The sequence below is a fragment of the Gymnogyps californianus genome, chromosome 11 (assembly GCF_018139145.2).
Source record: "Gymnogyps californianus isolate 813 chromosome 11, ASM1813914v2, whole genome shotgun sequence".
Classification (NCBI taxonomy): Eukaryota; Metazoa; Chordata; class Aves; order Accipitriformes; family Cathartidae; genus Gymnogyps; species Gymnogyps californianus.
The window spans coordinates 2,631,349-2,652,809 of NC_059481.1; the positions used below are offsets into that span (position 1 = coordinate 2,631,349).

Sequence of the window (21,461 nt, forward strand, 5' to 3'; positions counted from 1 at the left end):
TCATGTCTCCACCACCTCCATCACACCTCCATCGCCTCTGTGACCTCTGTCACCCCTCCATCACCGCTGTCAGGTGTCCTCCATCACGAATCCGTCACCTCCGTCCCACCCTCATCACCTCCATCACACGTGTATCGCTGCTGCCACACGTCCTCTGCCAGGTCTCCATCACCCCCACCACTGCTGCCAAATGTTCTCCATCACCTCTGCCAAACCTGCATCCCCTTTGCGACCTCCGTTACCTCCGTCATATCTCCGTCACCTCCGTCACACCTCCATCACCTCCATCATGTCTCCATCACCTCTGTCACACCTCCATCGCCTCCACCACACCTCCATCACCTCCATCACCCTTCCATCGCCTCCACCACACCTCCATCGCCTCCACCACACCTCCATCACCTCCATCACCCTTCCATCGCCTCCGCCACACCTCCATCGGCTCCATCACCCTTCCATCACCTCTGTCACACCTCCATCACCCTTCCATCACCTCCGCCACACCTCCATCACCTCCATCACCCTTCCATCACTTCCATCACCTCCATCACACCTCCATCGCCTCCACCACACCTCCATCACCTCCATCACCCTTCCATCACCTCCGTCACACCTCCATCGCCTCGCTCGGACTCACCGGCAGAGGCATGGATGCATTCATCCCCCGCTTTCTCCTCGGCGCCATTAAAATCAGCTTTTCCCCCCTCCAAAGCCAGAGGCTGTTTTGCTCATTACTTGGAGGAAGGAGCAGGTGGGGTGCTGGATCCGTGCGCCGGCCGACCTTCCCGAGCTAAAAGGCAGGCTGTGCTGGGGACGCTAATTAAAAACAAAATCATTACGAGAGCAGTCAGTAACAATAACACGAAGGTGAGCGAGGTCACAGCGGGAGGAAGGCTCCTCTTCCCGAGAGCAGCCTTTCCACGGCACAACCACAAAATTAAAAATAATTCCGTGGTACAACAAGTGGCACCATTAAAAAAGCCACTGAATTATTCAGCTGTCCTTTATGTCCCGGTGATAGATGGAGTCAAATATCAACCTTTCTGCACTTATTTTGATTTTATCCCTGTGTGAGGCAAGAGTAGCTCATGCCACAGAGCATCCCTGGGCAGGGATTTGGGGAGAAGCATGCTTTTCAGCAGAAGACTGAATTTTGCCAAGATTCCTGATAGTATACCCCCGTTTGAGGGCTTGGCTAAACATTTATGCCTCATGAAAATGTGCCTGTGGGGCAAGAGCAGTTTCCTACCCCGCCGAGCTGGAAACGCTGGAGGGCTGGTTCCTGCCGGGATGCCACTTCAGGTATGCACAGACCCCAGTTTTCCATACACTCCCTTATTATCTGCATGGCAATTTAATGCTTATTGCCTCTTTTTTTAAGGGAAGTTATGCGAAGCCTTGGAAATAATCATGCTCTGAGATGGGGAAGCGCAGAGCAGGCGATGGCCCAAAGCATCCCTCCGTGGATCATCTCCCTGAGGGTTTTGAAAGGCTGTTTTCAAGCTATTAATTCTTTTTTTTTTTTTCCAGGGATAGAAGGGCTAGTGAAATTTTTAGTGAAATCCTGAACTGAGCCAGAGCTCGGCATCACCTCTCTGCAAATCCCAGCTGAGGCTTTAGCTTCTCTCTATACACAGGGAGAGGACCAGAGCCAGCACCCACGAGGGCTAAAAACTCCCCCTAATGCCACTGGTGTCACAGCCCCGACAGTAAAGGAACAGCCAGCTCATGTCCCCATAGGAAAAACCCTGATCCAACATATCCAAGTCAGATTTTTAAGGATGAGAGAGAGGTATGGGGTTCCCCCCCACCCCCAAATCTTTTCCCAGTGGAATAAGACCAGCAAGAACCAAGCAAGAAACTTGAACTTTGATGTATTTATTGGGTTAGAAATACTGTGCAGTTTATATCCCAGCATATGGATGCATTCCACACAGCTACAAACAAGCAGGAAGCACTGCTCCATTTGCCATGAGAATTCACCTTCACGCTGGCTAAAGCGGACTGCAACATAAGGAGGTGGATCTCCTGCAGTCCTCAAACCCTTGCTCCTTTTACTAGTCTGAATATAAAAATCTATTGCTTGCTAAAAAAAAAAAACACTAGTTAAAAGCAGCAAATACATAGTAGAAAGCCAGAAGTGTTCTACTGTGCCTCTTACTCCTTGTCCCTTGTTCTCAGTCCTTTGATATTTTCCAGGAGGCTTCTTGTTAGGAGTTTAGCTAATTTCTCAATTTGTGAACAGCACTATTTATGGATATATATTTTTTTTCTAGCAGGCTGTCACCAAGGATTGGTAGAAACACTTGGGGATTCATTTCACGAATTTACATTCAGGGAATTTAGCTGTGCGAGGGTGCACCCAGAACAGGGTGCACTGGAGATGGGTGCTGGCACAGGGGTAGGTCTGGCCTCTGCATCACCTCGAGAGCCCTTCAGAAGGCAGCTGGAGCAGTGGGGAGAGCCCGTTCCCGTCGGCACAAGGAGCCGAAGGCTTTGCAAACAGCTCTGCCAAACGAGCTGGAAAGACTCTCACCCTGTGGGAAAAGGCTGGCCGGGTTTTTGGGGAGGAACCCGCAGGTTTATTCCCATTTGGTGGATGGAGGGAGTTGCCCACGGCAGCTCCAGCTCTGCCCGCGGCGCCGGGCAGGGCGAGGACACCCCTACCGACATCCCACACTGCTTCTCCCAGCCCAAAGCATCATCCTCCTCCCCACCGCAGGGCTGCGATCCCCCTGGACCTCCTCAAGAGGGATGAGCAGGCTGGACCTCTGGTGAGCTTTTCTGCAGGCAAGGGCTACGGAGCTGGCTAGGGGGGCTGCGAGGAGCCCGACAAAGCCGGCTTTATCCCTCCCCGCTCGCGTTTACATGAGATGAACAAGCCTCCGGTGAAGCAACACAGCGAGGGGCTGTGCTGGCTTCTAGAGAGCATTAGCAAAAGCAGGCTGAGTGTCCAACTCCACGGGCTGGCTTTCTTCTGCAAAGCGATGCTTCCTCCTGCAGCTTAAGGAGAGCTCTTCATGGGGAAACGCTTCTTAATCTGGAAGCACTCGCATTTCTTGTATTTCATTGTCAGTCCGTACTGAGGAGTGATGTCCACCTCCTCCCCGGGGCGGAGGCTGAACTCCAGCTGCTGCAGCATGGTGGCCAAGAAGAGGAAGACCTCCCACCGGCCGATGGACTCCCCGATGCATCGCCTCTTCCCCAAGCCGAAAGCCATCACTTTGTCGCTCTCCGTCCTGCTTATTTCGGTCCCCGCAGCATTGAGGAACCGCTCGGGGTTGAAGGCTGAGGGGTCCTTCCAAAGCTTCCTGGAGCAGAAAGGAGACACACCTGAGGAAGCCGTTTGCACCCATCGTGATGGGGACAGCAAGCAAAAAAAAAAACTCCTTGCAGAGAGAAAGCATTGCAATGCTTTCTCATTTCACCACCCAAAAACTTTGGCAACCTCTATCCCTGATCTCAAATGCCAACTACGTGTCAGACTTCATCAGCTCAGTCTATTGAAACCTCTATTTCAAACTCAGATTGTGTTTGCCTGTGCAGATACCGGACATGGATTTAATTCGGCATGCAATAGCTAGAGATCCTGCAGTTTCAGCCAAAAGGAGAGCACAGAAATCGGTCAGCAGCTCTTAAAAAAGGAAGGATGGAGACCTGAAGGTTTTCCCACCTTGAATCCTCCCAGCAAAACTTCCTGACCTGTCCCAGCTTGGCTGCTGGGAGGTGGCAGGTGGGATTTTCCAGTGTCTTAGCTGAGAATTTCTGCTTGGATATGGGGAATCCTCTCTGGCCTTAAAGACAGTGTTCCCATTGCAATGCTCACCGGTGTGTGCAGGAGCAGAAGGAATAGTGTAATGTTTCTGTGCTGCTGGGCTATTTGGATACAAACGTCTTGAGCTTCTGATCCAAAATACCTGATCTGGGAACTACCTTCTGTATCAAGCCTTAGGCAACTTACTCCCCCCCCGGGAGGGTCTCTACTGGAGAGCAGTGGAGGGGTAAGATGGGGCTTTGGTTTCCAGATCCCCTTTCATTCACCAAAGCCGATTATCAACAATAACGACACGAGCCTATTGAGTTTAACGAGAGTCACGTCAGGACATTTTTCTCCCTGAAAGAGGGAACCAGGCGGTTCCCACTGAGCACATCCAGAGCTGTCAACCCAGATCACAAGGGCTGCTTGGCAGGAGGATCTACCGATTCCTGATTATGCGGCAGCCCAAGCTGCCAGCCCTCGCACGCACGTGGAAAGTCCGGTGCATTGAGGACATCACCACGTTACTGCACATAAATTGAGTAAGCCCTGGTGTTGGGGGAGTTGCTGAACCGGTGACCAAGTCAACCCAGAGCACCTCCATGCCCAGGGGAGCCAAGCATCAAACCCACACGATTTTTGGTTCGACCTGCCTTTTCCTGCCTTCACAACCCATTCGGCTTTTGGCACATTGCTCTAAAGGATCAGAGTGATCTTAATGCCAAGCAAACCCATCGCAGCCTGGATAAGCACGGGGGATTTGGTATACTCACTCATCGTGATTCACTTGCCACTGGTTGATAAACACGCAGGTATCCTTGGGGATGTAATAGCCATTTAACACCGTCGCTTTTGTCGTACTGAAAGAAATACGGGTGGAGGGGAAGAGAAGTTAAGAGGAGACCTGCAGCTTCATGGCAAAACAAAGCTTGGCAGGTCCTAGGGGTGTTTAATTTTCAATGCCCTATTTGTACTCTTCGGATTGGCTAGGAAATAGCCCAATTTGTATTTGGGAGACTAAATAGTCTTGGTTAACACTTTTCCTCAAGCAGAAAGATTCCAGTTTGAGGAAGCTAGATGAGTTGTGATGTGGTTTCTCCCAAAGCAGGGGGAAATCTAAACGCAGGGGTGTTTGCCATCCCTCCGCTAGCAAAGGCTTTGGAGTAAAACTACCCTCAAAGCAAAGGCTTCAGCCCCAGGAGGACAGCGAGCCGGGCAGCTGCCGGCCCCGAGGGCAGCAGATGCAGCCACAGGCACCAGCGCTGTCGGCAAGCGTGAAAGCCACGGGGAGCTTCAACACGAGTAATTCAGGCTGTGCACCGGCATATTTCCCCATAGCAGGGATCGATTCCCAGGCAGTTATCTGCCTAAACGGCACCTCCCAGAAAAACACTCCAAAAACCCCCCCAAATAACGTGCCAGCCGCTCCAGCCCATACCTGTGCGGGATGGTGAAGGGCAGGAAGGAGGAGTGCCTGAACATCTCCAGGATAAAGGCTTCTGTGTAGGGCAGCGTGCCCCGGTCCGACAGCCTCGGTCTCCTCTCCTGGCCGATGGTCTGGTCTGCGGGAGGTCGAGAGGAGGGAACGGGTTGGGGTCAGCCCTGACCAGAGAGGTTTTGGCCCCGGAGGAAGCAGGTTCATGGACTCACCTAGCTCTTCCTGGATCCTCTTCTGGATGTCGGGGTACAAGGCGACATACATGAGGCTCCAGGATAAGGCAGTTGTCACAGTGTCAAAGCCTGGATGGACATGAAAAAGGCATTTAGTTACCAAAAGAGGACAGGTGAGCGGGTATTTACCTATCCCATCACTCTAGATGTTTGCCTTGGAGCGGTTCCCCCATCAGGTATCGCTGAAAAGCCATCTGCTCTGGTCACTGCTCAGGAGGGCGCCTGAGAGCCCAGCAGCAGCTCCAAACACCCAAGCGTGGCCAGGGTCTCACCCCAACAGCTCCAGGGCCCCCACCCAGCCTCCCAGCAGCAAGGGTTTACCCTCAGAAATGTTCTCACCTGCCCCAAAGAGGTCATTGACGATGCTGATGATCTTCTCATTGGAGAGCGGGACACGGGCATCCTCCCCTGCACTCTTCTCCTGGCAGTGCTCAATCAGCGAGTCCGTGATATCCCGGATGTGTTCCTGGGGAAGAGCTGGTGGGTTAAGGACATCATGGACACCCAGGGCTGGAGAAACCTTCCCCCAGCCAGTGCTGGCTCCTGGGGGGATTAACTGCAGATTGCAGAGCTCCAAGGAGCTTTCCTGGGCAGAGGTGGGGGGACAAGGGAGTACCCTCTTGCCCCTGTTGCCAGGCAGGCAGAATCTCTGACAGTTGTAGGCATCTCTACCCACATCCAAGCTCTTACCTTATCAAAGCTGGTGTAGTGCTCCTGGACAATTTTTTGCACAAAAAAGCTGAAACGCCTGTTGATGTCCTTGAAGAGCTGCATGGTGCGGCTGGGAAGATACTGGAGCACAGGGATGAAGTCAGCAGGGTTGCCAGCAGCAGCCACGTCCCCAAATTCATTGCTGAGGTTCACCAAGCTGAGCAGCTCTTGGTCATTGTGGTCGTAACGCTTGCCAAAGCAGATGGCACAGATGATGTTGGCCACAGAGACCACCAGGTACCGGTTAAGGTCAAAGCTCTTTTCCTCATCCATCAGCTGCAGCAACTTGGTGACCAGGTAGTCAACCTCCTTGGAGACGTGCTCCTCCAGGAGGCAGGTGGAAGAGGAGGTGGGGCTGGGGGCGATGGAGAAGGTCTTCAGGGCGTTCTGGGCCAGCTTTCTGCGGGCTTTCCACACCTCCCCTGAGTCGGGGCTGAAGGCCAGGCTCTGGCCGTTCGAAATGTATTGGAAGCTGTGGAGGTCAGGGCGCCCCATGAAGTCTTCTCCTTGCTTCACCAGGGCTTGCTTGATGGTGTCCAGCCCGCTCAGCACCAGGACGGGCCGGGTGCCGATCCTGACCTCCATCACGTCCCCGTACTTCTGGCTGAGCCTGGTCAGGGCCAGGTGCGTGTCCTTCCTCAGCTCCAGCACGTTGCCGAGGATGGGGTAGCCTCTGGGTCCTGGGGGGCTCTTCAGCCCCTGGGGCACGTGCTGCCGGAGGGACTGGATGAGCAGGAAGACCAGGCAGAAGACAGCAGCCGCAAGGAGGACCTCGGTGGCTGAGAAAACGCCTTGGCTTCCCACCAGCGACACAGCAGCTGTCATTGCTGCCGGCATGCAGAAACCTTAGTAACAAACCAAAGAGGCATTATGAAGGGGGAAGGTCCATGGAGCGCCTCTCGTTTGAGATGCTCTTAGTAGCGACTGCACAGGACTGCTGGGCTTAACCTCTGATCCAGAGATGCATCTGTTTTCTGCACTTTAGGAAACTGCTTGCACTTAAAAGCAGTTTTTTTGCTAGCCAGGAGTGAAAGGAATAGGTCCCACAGCTTTTTCTCTCTGTGCCAGGGAAGGAAATGTGCGCTCTTAACTACAGGACCTCTCTTTTCTACTGCAAAGTCTTTTCCAGAGCGCTTGACTCTAGGAGAGCTGAATCCTCCTGATTTGAATCATCTGGTTGCTCACACTGAGCCTCCACTCACCAGCAAACTAAACACAGCATTGCCACAAATCTTCCTAAAGATTGATGGCCATGAAAGCTAACCATGGCTGTAGCATGGGGCCGGCAGGCTGTGGGCACCCGGCTCCCAGCTCTGTCGGAAATCCCTCAGAAAACCCCAAGCTAGGGGTAGGAAGAGCCTGGGTCTGAAATCCCACCTCCCCTCGGGTTTGGCAGGGTGCTACAGCCCCCCATGGGACACCCGGGTCCCATGGGGTGAGGAGCCTGGGGGCTGCTGGAGACCCCTGCACTCCAGCGGGTGCAGCCCACCTAGGACGCCCTCCCAGCCCATGGCTGTAGATGGTGGTCACCCCAGGGTGAGCGGGGCCACGGGGCAAGGGTTACCTCCAAGACACCCCAGAAATCACTTTCTGACAGCTCCGGGAAGGATGCTGCGGGAGATGTGGGAAGCCAGAGAGGAGGAACACCATGCAGCAGGGCACCCCTCGGCTTTCCATCCCTCGGGGGTGCCCTGGGGGAGCTGGAGGTGCCCCCCCCGCACCTCTCCATCCTCCGGGCAGAGAGCCGTGCCCCGCAGCGGGCAGCCCCGAGGGTACTCACCTCCGGAGCAGAGCGGCTGGGGCCCGATCCTCCCGGCAGGTACCCCGCTCGCCCTTCGCTCCTGCTTTATATGCATCGCCGCTAGCCCTGATTGGCCCGGCAACCTCCCGTCACGTGACCGAAGCCTAATCAAAGCTGACGTCCGTCCAAACTCCTAAATAACTAACCCGGACCCCCCCCACAGCCCCCTCCCCGCGGTGACAGGAGAGGGGCCGCGCGGCACCCCCATCTCCCCCCCCCCGCCACGCGTGGGGTGTGGGAGCCCCGCTCCCCTGCGTGTCCCCCGGTGGGGAGGCTGCAAGGCGGCGGGTGAAGGAGGGGGGGGAGTCCCGACGGGGCAGGCGGGGGGTGCCGGTGCCGCCCGTGGGTTCCAGACCGGGGGGGGGGGGCATCGCGTGCGAAGCGGGCGGGATGTTTGGGCAACCCGCGCCGCCCCGGTCACTCCAGTCACGCTACCGGCAGGATCTTAAAGGCGCCGGTCCCGCGCCCCGGTTCCCCCCCGCCACGATCCCCCCAGGGCAGTGCCCCGGCTCCGCCGCTTCCCACCCCCACCCCGCAGCTCTCGCTGCGGGCACCCGGCTCCATCCAGCTCCCCCCCCCCCCCGCCGCCGGCCGCCGGTGCCCGCAGCCCCGGGATGTCCCCGGTGTCCGGAGCCGCGGTGCGAGCGGGAGCGTGGGAAAATAGCCCCGGTGTACGCAGTGCCGGGCAGGAGGGGGGATTCACCCCCCACGGGCCTCCTCGAACACGCAGGGATGAGCGTGGACCACCCTCCCCATCTCAGTGCTTTAGCGATCCGACCCCTCCGCGGGGGCTTGCCGGTCCCTCCACCGGTGCTCCCCGGTAAAGCAGAGGGAGGAGAGCCGGGGGGGTTCACCGGATCCGTGTCATCCCCCTCCACGCTGCGGAGCCACTCTGCTGGCCCACAGCCCGGATCGGGTCCCCGTGGGGAAGGGGGTGGCGGGACAGCCCCGGGGGTCACGGCCCTCGCTGCCCCGGCCCGGTTAAAGATTGTCCAGGTTTGCGTGAGAAGCAGCCGTGCCCTCTGTCACCTCGTGTCCCCTGGGGACAGAGCCACCCAGGGGTCGAGGTGGTGCGGGGATGGGGCAAGGGGTGCAGCCGGAGATGGGGGGCACATCGGGGGGGATGCTCGGGGGACCAAAGGGGGTCTCAGGCCGAGTTTGCAGCTCCAGCCCCCCCCCCCCATCTCCAGTCCCCGTGGGGTGACAGGCCAGGACCTGCCCTTCAGGGAGGACAAGGGGGACCAGCCCGCACCCCAAATCTCACCCCCTCCACCCGCATCCCTGGCCCTGGCCCGGCCACAGCGGGATGGGAGAGGGGCCGGGGGGGTCCCGCCCCACCGGGGGGTCCCAGAGGTGGCATTGGGGACATCGCGTGCGAAAGGGCTCCGGACAGACCCGGGAGGGCCGTCCCGGTCACTCGCAGTCACGCTATGGGTGGGGGGGGGGGAAATGGCTTTTAAAGGACCAGGGCGGTGGCCTCACGTCCAGGAGCCTGGCCCGGGGTCAAGGCGGCGCCGGAGCAGCTCAGGATCAGCCCCCCCCAGGCTGGCTGGGGGTGGGGGGGCTCCCCAGCACCGGGTACACCACCGGGGGTAACAGGGCTGCATCCCCTCTGCCACGGGATGCTGCCATCACCTGCAAGGGGACAGCAGCCCCCCCTGCCACTTGTCCCCCTCGATGGGACACAGATGTCCCAGCCCTCTCCTGCCACGAGGAGTGGGGGAGAGGGCGGTTTCCCACTCTGCAAAGGCAGGGGGTCTCAGTTGTGCCACTGCAAATGTCCCCTTTGGGGTCCAGGGGACACTGAACAGTGCCGCAGGCTGCTCCGACCGTCCCAGGCAGGGCTGTCCGTCCCCAGGGGACACGCTGTGCAAATGCCCCCCGCGCTGTCTTTCCCCACGGCTCGGGAGAGGGGCTGCTCGGGACACATGGACCACGCAGGACACGTCGATGTGTCCGTAAATCCCAGGCGGAGATGTCTCCACGCACGCTCGCACGCACCGCGGCACCTTGTAAAACACGCACAGGCACCCACGCCCACAGCTCCCGGCGAACCCACATCCCTCCTGTCACCCTGCGCTCACACACGTGAAGCTGGTGTGCGTGCATTCACCCCATCTATATGTACACCTATACAGGCGTGTTGCTGCACATACAGACTACACATACACATTGCACATATAGAGCTGACGCGCATCCGTGCTCTCCTGCAGTGCGCGCGTGCACGTTTTAACACACTCTCACATACACAAACATGCTATATGTTTCTTATATATGCATCAATTGCTCTCTTGCCTACAAATGCACAGCACGTTTACGCTCTTTTATGTATGTATTTGCACGTGCTCACGTACGCACACGCTCTGCCACACGTGCACACGCCTGCAGGCACCGTCGTCTTCTTGCTCACCTATATCCTTGCACACACATGCTGGCACGACCATGTAACACTAACAAACCCCCGGGCACGCAGCCGGGATCCTCCCCGGAGCCCTGACCCACGGAGGGAAGCAAGGTGCATCCGTGTGCGCTCGCAGGAGTGTGCGAGCCCTGCCAAGGGCAGGGGACCGGCGGCAGCTCTCCGGCTGTCCCCCACCCCGGCCCGCTCCGGGGAGCCGAGGGCTCAGCGAGGGGCGGTGGCCGGGGTGGGAGCCCGGCGCTGGGTGAGGATGTGTTTGGGGCGTGAGGCTGCCTGGCACGCAAGGCAGCGGCTCTTAACGCTGTTCTCATCAGGAGGCACCCTGCCCTCGCAGGGCTTGGCAGCCAGCACGGAGGAGGGTGAGGGAGGCAGGGAAGGGGATGGGGAGGGGTGGAAGAGGGGCTGGTGGGTCCTGGGGAACCCCTCTGGGGTTCCTGATGCAGCCCCAGGACACACACCCCCCCCCCCCCAGCTTCTCCAGCACTTTGGGATATGATGGATCAGGAGAGGCTGGTGCGGGTTCCCCATCAGTGCAAGGCCACCAAGGTCTGAAATGCTGCCTGGGGGGGGTCAGTCTGCCCCCCGCCCCAACCCCATGCAATGGAGCCGGGAAGAACCATGGCGATGGGACACGCCAGCCGGATCCAGCCTGCCAGACAAGCCCTGCATTGCCCTGCTCCTGTGAAACCCCAGCCTGCCTCCCCAAAAGCTCTCCCAAGCGTCTTCCTCGCTGGGAGGCATTGGCTGGTGAAGCCGGGGCTGGTAGGTCTGCGAGGTGCCTGACAATTATCAGAATGAGTATTAGCAGCCAGGGTTTTGTAACTGTTCTTGCCAAACGTTAATGAACGGCGTCATTGCTATTAATGAGCCCGACTAGACCAGATGTTGAAAGCCTTTATTAAATATTAGCTCAGCTTTTACCTGGGCCAAAATCCCACTGTAGTTTTCAAAGATTGAATGAAACTTAGGGCCAAACCCCATTGCTCATTCCTGCTCCTCCAGCTCATCCCAGCTGCGCTTCCCAAAGCCCTGAATTTTGCCCCAGCTCGAGCAGCAGCCTCCCTCGCTCCCGCATCTCCTGCCGGGTGTCACGCTGTGTTTTCGGAGGGATGAACTGCCCCAGCCTTGCCCTGCACTGCCCCTTTCACCTCTCCTATCTCTCCGGCTCACCTCCCCCCCTCTGCCCCGCCACTCCTCTCCCTTGCTGCCTGTTTGCCACGGAGGAGCCGGGGGAAGCGAGCCAGCCGCCTTCTCACGCGAACCTGGGCAATCGTTAACCTGAGCCTGTCTCTGCTGCTGGGCCAGAAGGTCCTGCCACCACCGGTCCTGGGGCACAGGGACCTGCCGGATGATTCCCCGGGGATGGAGAGGGCTGTGGCCACAGATGCCTTGCTGCAAACACATCCCCTCGCTGCTGGAAGCAGCTGGAGCCTGCAGCTCCCAGCACCCCCAAAATGGCCATGGAGGTGACAGCCTTCTCTGTGTGCTGGGAACAGTCTGGTCAGCCCAGGAAAGGTCTTTGGGGGAAATGCTGGCACTCACATCCCATGGGGCAGTGATGCCGAGAGCGTGTCCTTCATCCTCCCCAGGGCAGGGCTTAGGGACCCCCCTCTGCCTCCCTGTCCTAGGGACCCCCTTCTGCCTCCCCATCTCGGGCTCTAGGGCAGGCACATGCCCTGGGCAGGAGGAGAAGTCACCATTCATCCTCCAGAGCCTCTTGGAGCTGAAGAAATACCTTCCCTGGCTTCTTGGGCTGGCTCCAGCCAGGCTCGGCCCCATTTGTTAATGGGTAGCTATTCCCCGGGGCTTTCGTGCCATGACCCCCAGAGATAAGCACCCGGCTGTGCAACCAGGGGAGCGCATATAAAGCCGTGGCCTTCCAGGTGGCAGGAGAAGGGGGTCCAGGCGGCGGGAGAAGAAGGTCCAGGCGGCAGAAGAGGATCCCCTCTGCTCCCCAGGGCAGGCAGCTGCCAGACATCCCCTGCCTATCTTTGCTGGGAGCCGCGGGCAGTAAAACCAGCCCTGTGTATCGCAAGGACCTGCAGGTAGCACATAACATGTCTGTGTGTCTGTGTGTCTGTGTGTCTGTGTCTGTCTTTTTGAACATGGATGTAGAACCGGGAAGGTCATATTTGGGTCTGAAGGAGAAATTCATGCACCAGGCTCTCCCCTCCGTGTGTTCCTGCAGGGCAGCCCCGTGGCATCCCTGCTCCCTGTGCCCCCACACACTGGTGGCCACCCAGCAGATCCAGCCTCCTGGCCATAAATCCTCACAGATTTGGTGGACATGGGGCCAGCTTCATTGAGGAGCTGCTGTTCCTCTCCTGCCTCCCTACGCTTTTTTGAGCTACAGTTTTCTATGCCTTGTTGCAAACAGACCGTCTTCCCTGGGCAGGAGCCATGGCTGTGCCAGCGGGTGCTGGGGTCTTCTGCAGGGGAAGGGGTGCCATTACAGGCGCTGGGGGGCTGAGGTCCCCCTTAAGCGATGGGTGTGTTTGGAGTCTTTATAGGTCTCCAGCTTTTGCCCCTTGAAAACCCCAAAGTGCTGCACAGGCAGCTCCATCACCCTAAACTGTTTAAGGGCACTTGGTGCCCTTTCTCAGCATCAGGAACATCTGCAGGACTCAACCTCTCGCTAATCCTGGCTCTTCGCCACACTTCTGGTTAACTCCTTTAGGGTTCCTACATGCCGGCAGCAATGACGGCTGCTGTGTCGCTGGTGGGAAGCCAAGGCGTTTTCTCAGCCACCGAGGTCTTCCTTGCGGCTGCCGTCTTCTGCCTGGTCTTCCTGCTCATCCAGTCCCTCCGGCAGCACGTGCCCCAGGGGCTGAAGAGCCCCCCAGGACCCAGAGGCTACCCCATCCTCGGCAACGTGCTGGAGCTGAGGAAGGACACGCACCTGGCCCTGACCAGGCTCAGCCAGAAGTATGGGGACGTGATGGAGGTCAGGATCGGCACCCGGCCCGTCCTGGTGCTGAGCGGGCTGGACACCATCAAGCAAGCCCTGGTGAAGCAAGGAGAAGACTTCATGGGGCGCCCTGACCTCCACAGCTTCCGCCATGTTGCGGATGGCCAGAGCCTGACCTTCAGCCCCGACTCAGGGGAGGTGTGGAAAGCCCGCAGAAAGCTGGCCCAGAACGCCCTGAAGACCTTCTCCATCGCCTCCAGCCCCACCTCCTCTTCCACCTGCCTCCTGGAGGAGCACGTCTCCAAGGAGGCCGACTACCTGGTCACCAAGTTGCTGCAGCTGATGGATGAGCAGAAGAGCTTTGACCCTTACCGGTACCTGGTGGTCTCTGTGGCCAACGTCATCTGCGCCATCTGCTTTGGCAAGCGTTACGACCACAATGACCAAGAGCTGCTCAATATAGTGAATGTAAGTGAACAGTTTGGCAATGTGGCTGCTGCTGGCAACCCTGCTGACTTCGTCCCTGTGCTCCAGTATCTTCCCAGCCGCACCATGAATTTATTTAAAGATTTCAACAAGCGATTCCTCCATTTCCTGCAGAAGATTGTCAGGGAGCACTACGAGACCTATGACAAGGTAAGAGTGCAGGACCTTCATCTGCACTGGAGATGCGTCCCCGCTCTCTGCCCCTCTCTATTAGCGAGTTGTTTTTCTTCTTGCAGCCAAGCATCGATGGACGTCTATGTTCTTGCAGGTATTGCTGCGTTTAGCAAGTCCAGCTGTAGTCTCACTCGCCTGTAGTCTCTCCATGTGCAGTCCAGTATTGCAGTCCTCCTTCTGCTCGACGGCCCTGTGTGATAGGGCCAGTTTGTTGGTTGAACATCTGATCTGTGCCACAGGTTCCCTGGAGAACCATCTCCTTGTTTTCATAGGCTGCAAAAGCAGTAGGGACCATGGGGGCTGAAAGAGGATGTTCTCCAGAGCTCCTATGACCCTGGGCTCCCCCAGCTCCCCCAGGTTGTTGCTCAGTAAAACCCATTCCTCTGCTGGTTCTGCTGCCATGACTTGTCTTCTCTTCCTCTCAGAACAACATCCGAGACATCACTGACTCCTTCATTGAGCAGTGCCTGGAGAAAAAAGTGGAAGCAAATGGTGCCACGCAGATCCCTAAGGAGAAGATCATCAATCTTGTGAATGACCTCTTCGGAGCAGGTATCTTTTCCCACCGGATTTTCTCAGGCTCCTCGTGTTATAGCTCTGTCTGACCCATCTTTGTCCAACACCAGGCAGCCAGTTTGGGTCTAAGTACTCGTTCTCCTGCTCACTGGTCTTCCTGGACCTTCCAGGGACACCCCTAGAGATATTAGCATGGGACATTAGCTCTGGAGAGAGGCTTCAGGGAAAAGCGAAAGGCACGACTTATAGCTCAGTCCAGTTTCACAAGCCAGGGTGGCTGTTCCGGCTTGAGGGAGATATCTATTGACTGATTCATCTTTGAGTTACTCTGTGGAAACTCCCCCGATTCCAGAGAAGTTGTACAAACCTGACATAACCCAAGGGTGAATCAGGATGAATAGGAACAGAATATTTTAGCAAACTTTTCTCTGACAGGATAGAAACCCAAGTCTTACTGTGTCCCAGGATGTCCTCTGCCTTCTTAACCATCCAAGACTGCTCCATGTGATGGTTAGGCAGCAAGCCAAGGCACGTGCCCTGTGTGTTGTACAGACCTCATCTACATGCTTTCCTCTTTGACCAGGCTTTGACACTGTGACAACTGGCCTGTCCTGGAGCCTCATGTATCTCGTGACGTACCCCGACATCCAGAAGAGGATCCAGAAAGAGCTAGGTGAGTCCATGAACCTGCTTCCTCCGGGGCCAAAACCTCTCTGGTCAGGGCTGACCCCAACCTGTTCCCTCCTCTCGACCTCCCGCAGACCAGGTCATCGGCCAGGGGAGGAGACCGAGGCTGTCGGACCGGGGCACGCTGCCCTACACAGAAGCCTTTATCCTGGAGATGTTCAGGCACTCCTCCTTCATGCCCTTCACCATCCTGCACAGGTAAGTGCTGAGGTTGCAAAGGAGGTGGAGGGACAAGGTGGACTTGAGGCATGCTGGCAGCGGCGTGGTGAGAGGCAGGGAGATTATTATCAACTTGTAGAATGATGGCTTCATCATGGACACGGGGAGCTCACAGCTCTTGTGCAGGGCAATGTGGGAGCTCCCAAAGAGCAATTCTTGCCTTCTGCTGACTTCACTGAAGATACTCCACCCAGCTCAGGCAGGGGTTGCCCAATCCAGCTCATGGACAATGCAACTGCCCCTCATAAAGCCATCCCTTGGGACCGCATCCTTGCTTCAGCAGCACCAGGAGCAAACTAATAGTCCCCTGGGGACGCAGAAGAACCTTTTTGCTTCCCACGCTCTCAGAGTCTTTTCTCTCTCCAGCACGACCAGGGACACGGTGCTGAACGGCTACTACATCCCAAAGGACCGCTGCGTGTTTGTCAATCAGTGGCAAGTGAATCATGATGAGTAAGTACCTTCTGAGGCAGAAAGCCTCCTGCAGTGACATACAGGACCCTTCCTGCACCGTTATTTTCCTGGGCAGAAGTGGGGTCAACCTGCTTTAAGAGAAAAGGGAGCAGGTGAGGTATCTACTAAATTCAGGGATATTCTTACTGACAGCTCCCACCTTCCAGTGTCCCCCCTACGCCCGTGGCCAGGAGACACCATCTCAGCATCCGATATTTTCCCTTCCAGGAAACTTTGGAAGGATCCGCTGACCTTCAACCCGGAGCGTTTCCTCAGTGCTGAAGGGACCGAAGTGAACAAAGTGGATGGGGAGAAGGTGCTGATTTTCGGCCTGGGGAAAAGGAAGTGCATTGGGGAACCCATTGCCAGGTGGCAGGTCTTCCTTTTCCTGTCCACCTTGCTCCAGCAGCTGGAGTTCAGTGTCTGCGATGGCAAGAAGGTGGACATGACGCCACTCTATGGACTGACCCTGAAGCACAAAAGATGTGAGCACTTCCAGGTCAAGCAGCGCTTCCCCATGAAGATCATGAACTGAGCAGTGGGCTTATCCATTGCCCAGACATCACCGGGGGGCAAAGACCTGGGTGTCCTTGTAGCAAAGCTGGGTCTGCTACAACTTTACGGGATGATATAATAAACTGAAGCCATTGAAACTCCTGTCTTATCTTGTTCACTTTGTAGCATTTCTTGCCTTTTTCATTTTCCAGCATTTCTAGTGTCGGATATTCCATCAAATGTTGGATAATCCATCCCATCTAGTCTTAGTACCACAAAACACATTTATGGGGTGTGTGAACTGTCTTTTGCTAGAGGGAAAGGGAATGTGCTCAAAACCAGACTGTCTGAATACCATTGGGCTATATACTTTTAGAATTGGTCTTTGATAGCTGAAGGACAGCCAACCCATGCCATAATCCCATGGCCTCCATCGATGTTTAAGATCTTGGCTGAACTGGTGCCCAAAGCTTGGGTGGAGAGGAGGAGGATGTTATTGAGGTCTAGCCAGTATCACTATTTCTGGACTAATCGGAACAAATTTTCACTGGTTGAAGTTTACCTTCTTTGTAGATCTGTCTGCAGGGAAAAAAAACCCTGGAAATCTTGGAAAAATGCTAATACTTCTCCAAGTCCTCTAAGGACAGCCTGTTCCCTTGTTTCTACACTATGTCCTTAATTGCCTAGCTGACTTGTCACTCTAAGATCCCGTTCAGGAGAGGTTTATCTTTGTCCATAGAGGAGCTCAAAGCACTTTAGTGCCTCTTTGAGAAGCTATCAAACAACCTTGCACCAGGGGTTCTCCTGCTGCTCAGATTACTTTCTTCAGAAAAATGAGAGGGATCCTTCAAATGAACTAGGCTGGAGCAAAGCCTCTCTGGAGGGACGAGTGTGTTGGAGGACTTCAGCCACCTTAAGCCTCATTCACCGTAGTCACTGCTGGCCCTGAAGGACACAAGGAAGGACACCTTTACCCTTGCTATTGAGAAAGTCAAGCTGCTGGTATTCTGGACTGGAGCAAGGGTGTTTTCACAACAGGGCAGAGAAGGAGAACAGGACTTCCTCCAACTCAGACCCAAGAGTTCACGTTGGCTGCCAGTCAGCCCATGCCAGTAGAGCCAAATGCCTCCTTTTCTTCAACTTGCACGCAAAGCCACCTTAGACAACCCAGTACCTGGCAAGCAACGATGCAGGAACAAGTATAACCATCCGGTGCAACACGCACTGCTCTTGAATCCGTTCCCGTGGGTGGCATCTGCTTGGCCGTAGCCCCAGACCCTGACCAATGAGAGCTCCCTTCAGGTCCGAATACCAATCACTCATCGCGCATTGCACAAAAACTTCCAAGAAGAGACAGAAACGAAAGAGCGTGTTGGGGAAGAAAACGGGGAAGCTGATTGCCCAAGACTTCAGGGAGATCCCCTAGAGCAGGGAGGTGTTCAGACCCGCTAAACAAGCCTGAGTGAAAAGGAGTAACTCTTTGTCTCTGTGTGTCCAGGTCCTGCCTGGTCACCAGTTTGTGATGAAACACTGAGACGATACAGCCTCAGACCCATCTGAATTCATTGAACCAGCCCGAGCGGCTTCCCTCCGTGTCACACCGGCTTTGCCTTCACTACTTAATGTCATAATCCCAATATTGCAGGAAAAGCAAGGGCGAGGACTGGGAGGTCCAAACCACGGTTTGAGCTGCAGGCTATCAGAGGCCTCGGAGGAAAAGTGGAAGGATAGTTTAGGACAACCCGTGAGGTCCATCAGCCAAATAACATCTCCGCTCCCTATGACAAGGGCCATAGGTCAAGGCAATAAAGTCATGAACCACCTTTCCACAAGGGACATCCCAAAGCTGGCATTCATCTACTGCAGGGGAAGTTGGGATCATCCTGGACGTGGATCCGGGTCTCTCAGTGCCTAACTTGGTGATTCAGAAGAGCACCGGGACCGCCAGGGACTCAGCAGCAGCGTGTCACGCCATCCCCGTGGGGTGGAGAGGCTCTCATGGACTTGGCCCGGTGACTCCAGCTGCAGTGGGAACACGCGATGCTGATGCTGGTGTAGGACCAGAGGCCCCGTTTGCTGGAGCCATTGCGTGACTCTCTTGCCCTGAAGGCTGGCTGTGTTTGCTGATAAGGCCTGCAATAAGCAAGTGCAGATATAAAGAAAGAACAGTGGGAATTTTTTTTTTCCCTTTGGAGATGAGTGTTTTATAGCCCCGGGACAGATAAGCAGATTAATATTAACATTACTGAGGTGAAACAGCCCCTTGCTGGTGGAAGGTCTCCCCGAGATACATTTATCAAGGGCTGATTGCCTCCCCTGGGGACACTGCTGCCAGTCTGCATCGGGTACAGCCTGGGGACCAGAGACCCAGGAGAAAAAGTCACCCCAGTGTCAGGATGGAGAAGGGGAAAGGAAGAGGCTCGAGGGGAGGTGGTTATCCTTCCCCACGCAGCCCTTCTCTTCATGGTGTTGGAGGCAAAACGTCCCACTTCATTAAGCCCCATCTTCATTCGGCATCTCTCCCTCCCCTTGATGCCAATGGAGACATCCCATGCAGCTGCGGGAGACCTTTCCAGGCAGCTTGCACAGGCAGGAGGACCCCCTGAGACCTTGGTCTGATGTCCCTGCACGCACACATCTGCTTGGACATCCTGGCCCATCCAACAGCCTAGTGACCCCAGGTGAGGTCCCAGTTTTCTTGATGGGGATGCTGCAGTCAAACTGTCCCTTCAATCCCAGCCACCCCGATCCCAAGCCCAGGCATTCTGCGTGCTCCTGGACAACATGGTTGGAAGATCAAAGCTGAGCAGGCTCCTTCGCCAGGTGTTTTCCCTGCCCAGTGCCTTGGCAGCCTCCAGTGCGCCGGGAGGAGAGCAGCGAGCATGGGCTGAGCATCAAACAAGGCACCCCAGCTCTGCACTGCTCTGGAGCGGAGCTGCACCCCCTGACCCCCCTGCCCAGGGACCCTCTGCGAGGAAGGGATGGGGGCACACAGCTCCCTTCGGGGGTGCAGGATCTCAGCTCTTCACCGCCTCCTCTTCCCCATTTCCTCCTGATAAACAAATCCATCAATCATTGTCATGAAAGCCCCAATTGCTCACAGTAGGTGACTCCAGCTCCCCTATCTTTGCTTTCCCCTAATGATCTTTCTCAATCAAGCCCTCCAATTACTCCCCAGGTAGCCTGAAAGTGCCATGATTTCGTTACTGGAACGGGGCGGTGGTAAGCCAGGGGAGCTTTTATCACTCCACAGCCAATTGCTTTTATTGTTGGTTTTAAAATGAGTCAGCAGACCAGCCATGGCAGCTGGGCTCCAGCTCCTCTTCCAAAGCGGGGGACGCTCCCAGCTCCCTCATTCCCACAGGGAAAGGTCCTGGCAGCCACACACCTTCTCCCTCGAGCCGAGACACCTGCCTGGTGCTGGCATTGGAGGCGGTGGCACGTCCTTGCCAGGAAAGCCTGTACCCAGCCCCGAAACGGGCTAGAGAAACCAGTTGTGGCTCTTCCTCCCCGATGGAAGGAAGAGGGGAGTTGCTCCAACACTTAATGACCCTCCTCATTAAAAGTGCATCCTGTATTTCTAACTTCTTTCCTTTGGCTGTTTGTTTATTCTCCTGTGAGATCTGTTATCAGGAATCATCTCCCCACAGGGATTAACTCTTGGATGCCTCCCTTTTGCTGCTTGTCCCCAACACTGGTGACAGTCCCTTGACATCAAAAATGTTATCCCTTGATGCCCTAGAGCTTAAAATAAAGCTCTGAATTGCACCTTAAACTTTATTTCTGAGCCATGCGTGCTTTCTTTCTGCCAGTGGTTTTGGGGACACCTCCCTCTGAGCCGGTGGCAGCCGATCCTCTAAGCGTGGTGTGCTTTGCCCCGGTGTCCTGCTTGCCCCACTGCACCGGCAGGCCTTGGGAGCTCCTTTCCATTGAGAAGGAAACCCCCAAACACCATCTTTCTCTTTGCAGCTCCACTTCTGGGACAGAGTCAGGCTCTCCCATGCCTTGAACCCCAGGAGTAGCTGCATTGCAGCAGGGATAATGGCTGGTTTCTGCCTTTTGGAGAAAATCTCTGCTCAGCCTCCAAGACTGAGCAGCTTCTGGGGCGCTGGAGCTGGTGGGACCTTCCCCTGGTGAAGTTTCCTTCTGCAGTGGGTTGGAGAAGATGCTGGTCCTCTGCTCAACCCAGGCTGGACCTGTGGATGGAGGAGAGCTTGAGCCAACAGACCTGGACACATTAAACCCGGTATGTGGCTCTGCCCCTATGCTGTGAGGGCTCCCAAATCAGTATGAACCCTTCTTCCTCCTCCCACCCCTCACCTCCCTCTTCCCTCTGGAAAGGAGACAGTGTTTGGGCTGATCGATTGCCCTGTGTCATTAGAGGTACAAGGTACCTGTTAATCAGAGAACATGAAAGCAGGTAAGGATGGAGTTTGTCCCCGGGTTAAGAAGGGAACAACAGAGATGCAGAGATAACCCCTCCCTGCACGCAAAGCTGCCGGAGAAAAGCTCCAGGCTCCCAGGAATGGCCTCAAACCCGGCTGTCCCCCCACCCCGGCATGGGCATGGACATGATTTTCCATGGGGGGAAGGAAAAGAGGAGAGAGATGGGGAGCAGCCCCGGGGACACATCCCCATGGAGCCGGGGGGCACCAGGTCCCGCAAGCCCTGGCAGCATGAGCCAAAAGCCTCTGGGATTTCGGATGCTCCGCAAACGCAGCCTCGGCAGCAGGATGCGGGCTGGGCAGCCGGGATGCATTCAGGGCTGGCGGTCACCTGTACGTCCTCAAAGCTGGCGCTGGGTCTGCCGGTGGCAGGGTAGCAGCGGCTACTGCAGAGCACGTGTAGATCTGGGGGGGTCACACAGGGGGACGGGCTCTTATCACCCCCCATAGACCCCCCACTAATTGGCCCCATAATGAGGGGTCCCAGTTGATCGCTCTGCTCTCATGCCCCTCAAATCAGCTCCCTGAACCCCAACAGGGTGGGTAAAGCAGGGCTGGTGCTGACCCCCCCGGTGCCAGGGGGGGGACGCAGGCAGAGCCTGATCCCACGCTGGAGGTGAAAAGCCACCCGCCGAGAGGCAGCGTCCCCAACCTGCTCCCCTTCTGCTTTAATTAAAACCATCCTGGAAACGAGGGCTCCCCAGGAGAGCCTTTGAAAT

At 56.3% G+C, this 21,461-nt stretch overlaps 2 protein-coding genes across 2 annotated transcripts; one reads left to right on the plus strand and one right to left on the minus strand.

Moving 5' to 3' along the window:
- Positions 1-1,867: 1,867 nt before the first annotated feature.
- LOC127020550 (cytochrome P450 1A4-like) lies at positions 1,868-6,976 on the minus strand. The gene is made up of 6 exons (XM_050903225.1): positions 6,119-6,976; positions 5,768-5,894; positions 5,408-5,497; positions 5,196-5,319; positions 4,531-4,617; positions 1,868-3,311 (listed from the first exon to the last, which is right to left on the minus strand). The coding sequence occupies exons 1-6, from the start codon at positions 6,974-6,976 to the stop codon at positions 3,005-3,007; spliced, it is 1,593 nt and encodes a 530-aa protein (XP_050759182.1). The 3' UTR covers positions 1,868-3,004.
- A 6,069-nt stretch (positions 6,977-13,045) lies between these two features.
- LOC127020659 (cytochrome P450 1A5-like) lies at positions 13,046-16,337 on the plus strand. Its single transcript, XM_050903422.1, has 6 exons — positions 13,046-13,903; positions 14,353-14,479; positions 15,027-15,116; positions 15,205-15,328; positions 15,716-15,802; positions 16,031-16,337. Exons 1-6 carry the CDS (start codon positions 13,046-13,048, stop codon positions 16,335-16,337), a joined length of 1,593 nt encoding a protein of 530 aa, XP_050759379.1.
- Positions 16,338-21,461: the final 5,124 nt, after the last annotated feature.